This window comes from Impatiens glandulifera, chromosome 9, assembly GCF_907164915.1.
Source record: "Impatiens glandulifera chromosome 9, dImpGla2.1, whole genome shotgun sequence".
Lineage (NCBI taxonomy): Eukaryota > Viridiplantae > Streptophyta > Magnoliopsida > Ericales > Balsaminaceae > Impatiens > Impatiens glandulifera.
The window spans coordinates 24,514,857-24,522,442 of NC_061870.1; the positions used below are offsets into that span (position 1 = coordinate 24,514,857).

General features: G+C 30.8%; 1 protein-coding gene across 1 annotated transcript; it reads left to right on the forward strand.

Annotated features, from left to right (window-relative positions):
- The first annotated feature begins 6,033 nt into the window (after positions 1-6,033).
- On the forward strand, positions 6,034-7,280 carry LOC124914835 (peroxidase 51-like). Its single transcript, XM_047455449.1, has 3 exons — positions 6,034-6,444; positions 6,537-6,702; positions 6,798-7,280. Exons 1-3 carry the CDS (start codon positions 6,034-6,036, stop codon positions 7,211-7,213), a joined length of 993 nt encoding a protein of 330 aa, XP_047311405.1. The 3' UTR covers positions 7,214-7,280.
- The last annotated feature ends 306 nt before the right edge of the window (positions 7,281-7,586 follow it).

Genomic DNA, 7,586 nt, shown 5'->3' on the forward strand with positions numbered 1-7,586 from the left:
ACTTAAATGATGTATTAATATCAATAGGAAAATGAAAAATTTTCAATCAAATGCATACATTGAAACATTTTAAATGCAATTGATTGCATTAAATGATTTTATTCTCAAGTCAAGGAAATTAGTCACTAATTTATTTTGATATAAATTATCACAAATTGTTTAACACAATAGAAATTGCAGAACTACATGGTATAATCATTCAATCATCCTAGATGAAAAAAAATTGTTTTTCACTTTCAATATCATAAGAAGCTAGTTACTTAATTTTTCAGAAAAAAACGTTCCATTGATAATTTTAATTATGGCTTCATACAATTCTATTTTGATCCCGGTGATAATTTAAATACGTTGGTCAAGCTCGTTACGTAGTGATTTTGGTGCTGAATCATTACTAGATTCGTTGTACCATGAGAGACAATCATCTGATAAGCTCCAGTACAAGAAGGAGACGGTGAACCTGTTTTAAGGGAAATATGTTAAACACATGTTTCGACTCAACCTTTAATTTTGATAATTTTGTTTATTTGTATATTATAGTTTATTTAATTTCTTTGTAACATCATTTATATATATTTTCTGTAATGTTAAAGACAATATTACTAACAACTTATACCAATTAAAGTATAAGTAGACTCTTACTATCCAATTTCAGTCTTTTTGTGTAGGTACATGTGCAATGCAACAAAATACTTTTAAATGACTTATAGAGGATTTTATATCACTGCAAGCTTTTTAAGAAGTTTTTTCTTTGACGACACAAGTGAAGCTTCTATTCATAATTTATGCCCACCATTGCACAACTTCAGTCAAAAAAATCATTAGGAAATTATTTATTTGACAACATATTTCTCACAACATTCATGATTGTTCTATTCCTTCTTTTAGCTATCCCATTTTACTAGGGAGTATATCGTCCAATTAATTATCTTCTTATTCCATTCACTTCACATTAGTTATTGAATTTACTGGAAGTAATTCTCCCCCTCAGTCTATTCTCAAACATGTTAGAGGTTGTCCACACTCTTTCTCCACTATGAGTTTGAAATTCTTAAACAAATTAAATGCCTCTGTTTTTGCTTTTAATAAATAAACTCATATTTTTCTGCTGAGATTAATTATAAATGTGAGAATGTACCTCATTCTACTCCTCAAAGTTGGTGTTATGGGAAGATCGCATATGTCTGAGTGTATGAGTTCCATCTTTCTAGTTGCTCTCTACTTGCTTTTTTTTTAAATAGTCGATCTTTGTTGTTTTCCAGAGAGACAAGGATGCACTTCTTCTCGGGTGTAGTAATTTTTTTAACCTTTCAAAATTCTTATAATTCAGATGACCCATTCTGTAATGTAAAAAATATGACTCACTTTTTGCAATAGTCTTAAAGTAACTATTGAGCTCTTAGTTTTTTCCTTCCTTTTCCAACATACTACTTGACAGTTTAAACATTATATTTGCGCTCATTGACCCATACTTAAAAGGTTGTTCTTTAACTCTGAAATGTAATAGACTTCTGAAATCGTTTATCTTATACATTATATCTTTAACTTTACAACATTCTCCTGTAACAACTAATATTGTGTTGTTCCCAAGTTTGACCGAGTGTCTAAAGTCGGTATCCAACTGAGAGAATCACTATGAGTTTGCACAAATATGATGTGAGCACCCGGGGTATAAATACCACGACCCTTCTCCCTTTTTTCACGTGGCTCTACTGAAGATAATATGAGCATTTCTTCTTCCTCTCCAGCTTCAACATTGCGCATTATCTTCCTAATTGGGACATTCTCTTTGATAATGCCCCATCTTGTGACATCCATAACACTTTATTGCAGGTTCTACACTTGAATTTCTGCTCATGTACAACAAAAGAACTTTGAAGTTCATCAACTGTTAGTTGACAAATGTCATTGGCTTCTTCAATAACCACCGCAACATACATGAACCTCTTTATTAATGTTCTCAAAATCTTTTCTACTAAAGTAGAGTCTTCAATCCTTTCACCATTACTTCTCATCTTATTGACTACTACTACAACTCTAGAAAAATAGTTAATTATCGTCTCATTCTTTTTCATCTCAAGTATTTTGAATTTTTTTCATCTCAAGTATTTTGAATTTTCTACGTAGTATTCATAAGTGATCTTTTTACCTTCTCATTACCTCCAAACTTGCTCTTTGAAGAGTTCCATATGATTTTGGATGTACTTCTATCCAATATTTGCTCTAACGTTGCTCGATTCAACATTTGATACAAATAGTTCTTCATCTTACAATTTTTCATCTTCATCTCGTTAAATTTAGTTCTGGTTCCAGTTGTTGTCGGATCGTCGAGTGTCTCGAATCATGTTTCTATTAAATCCCACATATCTTTGGAACGAAATAAGTTTTCCATTAACTCACTCTGGTGATCGTACTGGAGACCGTCAAAGCTAGGGATTCTTATAGTAACTTCAACTATTTTGTCCGTCATTTCTCTCCTATCTTCTTTGATCTCAAAGATTTGTTCGATCAAGTTCAAAGCTTAATTCCTCACTTCAACTTGATTCACTCGTGTTGGGATGCTTTGGGCTAAACAAAATACAGAAAATTAAAAGATCATTAACTCCTTATGACGAATAATTATTAATTATAAATTGTATTAATTTAGGAATTTAAAAGTAATAGTAACCCTACTATTAATTTTCTTTACTATTAAAATAATTTCATTATCTAATCAGTAAAAATATTAAATTATTTTTTTATAAAATTTAAATATAATATACATATTATAATAGTTTAATTCAAATAATACATATTCATGAAACAAGATTTTAAAACCATAACAAAATTTTCAATATCATCAGATCAAACTGCAGGTGTAAAATAATTTTAGGAATAAGAAGGAGAAAATTAATGTTCAAGAAAATTAAAATATATTATCAAACATATATTATTAGAAAAAATCATTAACACTATTAGAATATAATTTTTCTTAAATCATTAAACATTCTAAAATCTCCCAATCGAGATGGTATGTCTATTTTTAACTCGATTTAACAATCTTCACAACTTGTAGATGTATCTTTGTAAGTTTTCCAACATTTTCTATTTATGTTTACAAGAATTAAAATAAACCGTGTATTAGGAGACTTTAACATTTCCAATTCTAGAGACTAATTAAAATATTAAAAATAATGTGAAGCACTATCTAAAATAGTAAACTTTTATTATAACATATAATTATTATTCTATTCAAGAATAAAGGAGCCTTACTTTTATTTTTCTTTGGGGACATAAAGGATAAATTAATTGTCAAATATGCAACCTTTAAGCTGGAAAAAAATTCCTTATTTATTCCGTCATTATTTTTATAAGTTGTTAACAACTGTAAAAAAATATATCATCATTAATTTATTCTTATAGTTAAAAGTCTGGTGTTAACGCCATTAAGGCTGCCTATATTGGCAGTTTGGCAAATATATAAAACCGTGGTGAAGTCTTTAGCAAAAGAAAAAGTACAATTAACAATGTCATTTTGTGAAGCCGACTATCTTTAGGGATTATTACAGCTTTCACAAAAAAAGATTTAACTTTTATATATATATTTAGGAAATAATTGTGGAGGGATTTTTGGGTAAGAGAATTTAAGAGGGAATTACGATTTTCTAATCTGATTTTCTGAAAAAATAACAAATTCTCCATCCTCACCTTTATTATTTTTTCTAGTCACTAAAGTTGTGACATCTCATTTCTTCTCTATTCACTCTCACAAATTCCCTTCTCTATTATTCCTCATATATATTTACCCTTGTTATTAGTTTTTTTTACTTTGGTTGAATGGCTTTTAACGAATATATGGTCATTTGTTAAAAGTTTCCTATGGACGTTTCTAAAGTGTCTTTTAACTATTGTTTTATATTACCGTCTCTATAAGTTTCCTTTTGAAAAAAATATATCATCCTGTATTTTATTATTTAATACCCAGCTTGTATTTACTATTAATATATAACTTGTATATTATACACAAATATTCTCAATGTCTAACTCTTACGTTATTAAAATTATTCTCAACTATTATGTCAAAGTTATAATAAAGTATTCAAAGTCAACAAAAACATTTTTTTTTCTTAATTTATTGATCTGAACAGTTTTTATTTTTTATAACCAAAAGCTCATATATCACGTCTTACTTTTTTTTTAAAATTATCCGAACATTTCACTAATTAATCAAAATATTTATTATTTTTATTTTTTTTTAAATTTAAATAAAATAATTATAATAATTCAATATTTAAAAACCAAAATAACTTACTGTTTTTTTTTATCAAACAAAAAAAAAATATATTTTAAACCCTGTAAAAATTCTAAATAACCCAACAACAAACAAGCTTTAAATTCGACATCGATGTCCTCGTCCAAGATGACGAAGGAGTTGATGCCCATTTTGATGACTCCACCATGCCAATGACGAACTTCGGCTCTGATACCACTTGTTGGGAAAACCCTGACAGAAAGACAAAAGAAGAAAACAAATGAAAGAACACACTAACAAATTTTAAAACGGAGTTTGGCCTAAGTGTTGTCTACGTCTCCGAGCATTAAGACTATCAATTAATAAGAAAAAGAGATACAAATATTGGGTGCAATAAACCAAAGAGGGGAGAGTTTCTTTTATACACTAAGAAACTTCTCAAATTCCCATTATCTTCCGATGTGGGATTTATTCTAATAATGAATATAGTTTCTTTTATATACTAAGAAACTTTTTTCACTCTAATCATCTTCCGATGTGAGATTCTAATTGTGCCAAAAAACCCTACTACTAACGCCTCTTTAGTTTTACTGACGTCATCTTTGTTGTCAGCGCCTCTACAGCTTTACTTGCGCATTAAACATTTACAGAACTTAATTTTTTCATCACATCATTAAAACTATATCATAAACTATCATAAATTCATTTTAATTAATTAAAACGTTTTTCATACTTCAACTTAATTAAAGATTTCTTTTTTAATCTTAATCAAATAATTTTTCCTTTCTTTTTTTTCTTTCTTTAACTTAATCTAACAACCAATATTCTCTAAAAATGTCTCATTATTAAAATTTCTCTCAACTATTATGTCAAAGTAATGCTATAATAAAATATTCATAGTCAACAAAACTTGTTTTTCTTAATTTATTGATCCGAGGAGTTTTTATTTATATAACCAGAAGCTCATATATCACGTCTTACTTTTTTTTTTTTTTTTATTATCCGAACATTTCACTAATTAATCAAAATATTTATTATTTTTATTTTATTTTTTAAAATTTTAAATAAAATAATTATAATTATTCAATATTTAAAAACCAAAATAACTTACTGTTTTTTTTTATCAAACAAAAAATATATATATATTAAACCAAGTAAAAATCCTAAATAACCCAACAACAAACAAGCTTTAAATGGTGACATAGAATGCATAGCAATTCACTCCTTTCAAGAAGGTAATAATAAGAATATTTATATATATAATATATGCTAAACCAATTTAAGATGAATATGATTTTCACAATTATTTATGATTCTTTTAACCCAACAATTCGTACAAAATCTTTACATCAATGTTAATCATGTCAGGTGACATATAAGGTTCTTAGATAATGTTATAACAAGTGTTTATTTAATATATGTTTTTTCATTCAAAAAATAAAATGAAAGTTGACGGGCACATTATAATGTGTAGTTAAAAAGTTTATTATTTTGAATACCAAATTAAAGAAAGTATATTCTTGATCATAAGCCCTAAACGTGCATGCAATCCGTATTTAATCTATCCTTTTGGACCAGGTTTTAAGTTTGACGAGACATATGAGTGAGTAAACTAATTAATAATTAATAAATTTGGAGTAATTTTCAATACAGCAAGTTGCTTAGGCAGGAAATTAAAAAGAATTGATCAAATGGAATGTTACAATAATATTGTTGTTTTCCATTATAAATACCAAGTAATATCCTTATCTACTTCACAACAATCAAACCATCATCAACATATTAATATCTGAGTTCTGTCTAGAATGGGTACTCGATTCAACATTCCTCTGACATTGTTGTCACTGTCTTGCCTCTGTCTTTTGGCTTCGGCCCAACTGAAACAGAACTACTACGCCGGCACGTGCCCCAACGTCGAATCCATCGTCAGGAAGGCCGTCCAGCTGAAGTTTCAGCAAACTTTTGTTACCGCTCCGGCCACTCTCAGGCTGTTCTTCCACGACTGTTTTGTTCAGGGCTGCGATGCTTCCGTTATGATTCAATCGACCGGAGGCAACAAGGCGGAGAAGGATAACCCGGATAACATTTCTTTAGCCGGAGATGGGTTCGACACCGTTGTCAAGGCCAAGGCTGCAGTTGACGCCGTCTCCGGTTGCCGGAATAAAGTATCCTGCGCCGACATTCTAACCATGGCTACCAGGGATGTCATCGCTTTGGTAATTATTAATCACTTATCTCTGTTCTTCCCTGTTGTTCCTCCTGAATCAATGAATTTTTATTATAAAAATGAATGAATGAATGAATGCAGACCGGAGGACCATCGTACGCGGTGGAGCTGGGGAGATTGGACGGCCTGAAGTCGACGGCGGCAAGCGTCACCGGAAAACTTCCTCATCCGAACTTCAACCTCAACCAACTCAACTCCCTCTTTGCTGCCAACGGCCTTAATCAAAACGACATGATAGCTCTCTCAGGTAATTAAGTTCAAACTAATCTATATATTCATTATATATAATCTTTTATTTTATTTTATTTCATTTGATTATAAATTATTATTGTATATATATAGCTGCCCACACAATTGGGTTCTCCCACTGCAGCAAATTCTCAAACAGGATCTACAACTTCACAAAGTCCAACCCGATTGACCCGACCCTGAACAAGCAATACGCATCCCAGTTGATTCAAATGTGCCCGAAGAATGTGGACCCGAGAATAGCAATAAACATGGATCCAATCACGCCCCGAAAATTCGACAATGCATACTTCAAGAATCTTCAGGGAGGAAAGGGATTATTCACTTCCGACCAAGTGCTCTTCACCGACTCCAGGTCTAAGTCGGTGGTCAACGCCTGGGCTACCAGCTCCCAGTCATTCAACTCTGCCTTCATAACCGCCATGACCAAACTCGGCCGCGTCGGAGTCAAGACCGGAAAGCCCGGACCCAACGGTAACATCCGTGTCAGATGCGACGCATTCAACTGATCTATTTCATCGCTGTCTTTATTCCAAGCTCAACGAAAGCAGAGCCATAAACAAGTAAAATAAGTATCTGTATGAACACAAGAGAAGAGAGTTGAGATTTTTTATTTTTTAATTTCCTGTTAAGAATTTATTGATTGTTTAATCGTGTCATCAACCAATGTATGAGTGTTGTGTTTCTTATTTTTTTTTATTTTTTTTACCATAAACTGTTATATTTCATTTATTATTGTTTCTAGTTAACTTTACCCTTTTCTTTTTGTTTGTGTGTGCGTGCGCGTCGCACAAGAGAAAATTGATTAAATGATCCTCATAATAGGCCTAATTCAAAAAAAGCCCCATAGTGTGTGTCCGTTCGTCCGTCTCGTTCCGTCCG

Bases quoted from the DNA above. Each gene is read 5' to 3' on its own strand.
- LOC124914835 (XM_047455449.1), top strand. From the start codon at position 6,034: ATGGGTACTCGATTCAACATTCCTCTGACATTGTTGTCACTGTCTTGC. The intron at 6,445-6,536 runs GTAATTATTAAT...GAATGAATGCAG, and splicing joins CCAGGGATGTCATCGCTTTG to ACCGGAGGACCATCGTACGC. The intron at 6,703-6,797 runs GTAATTAAGTTC...GTATATATATAG, and splicing joins CGACATGATAGCTCTCTCAG to CTGCCCACACAATTGGGTTC.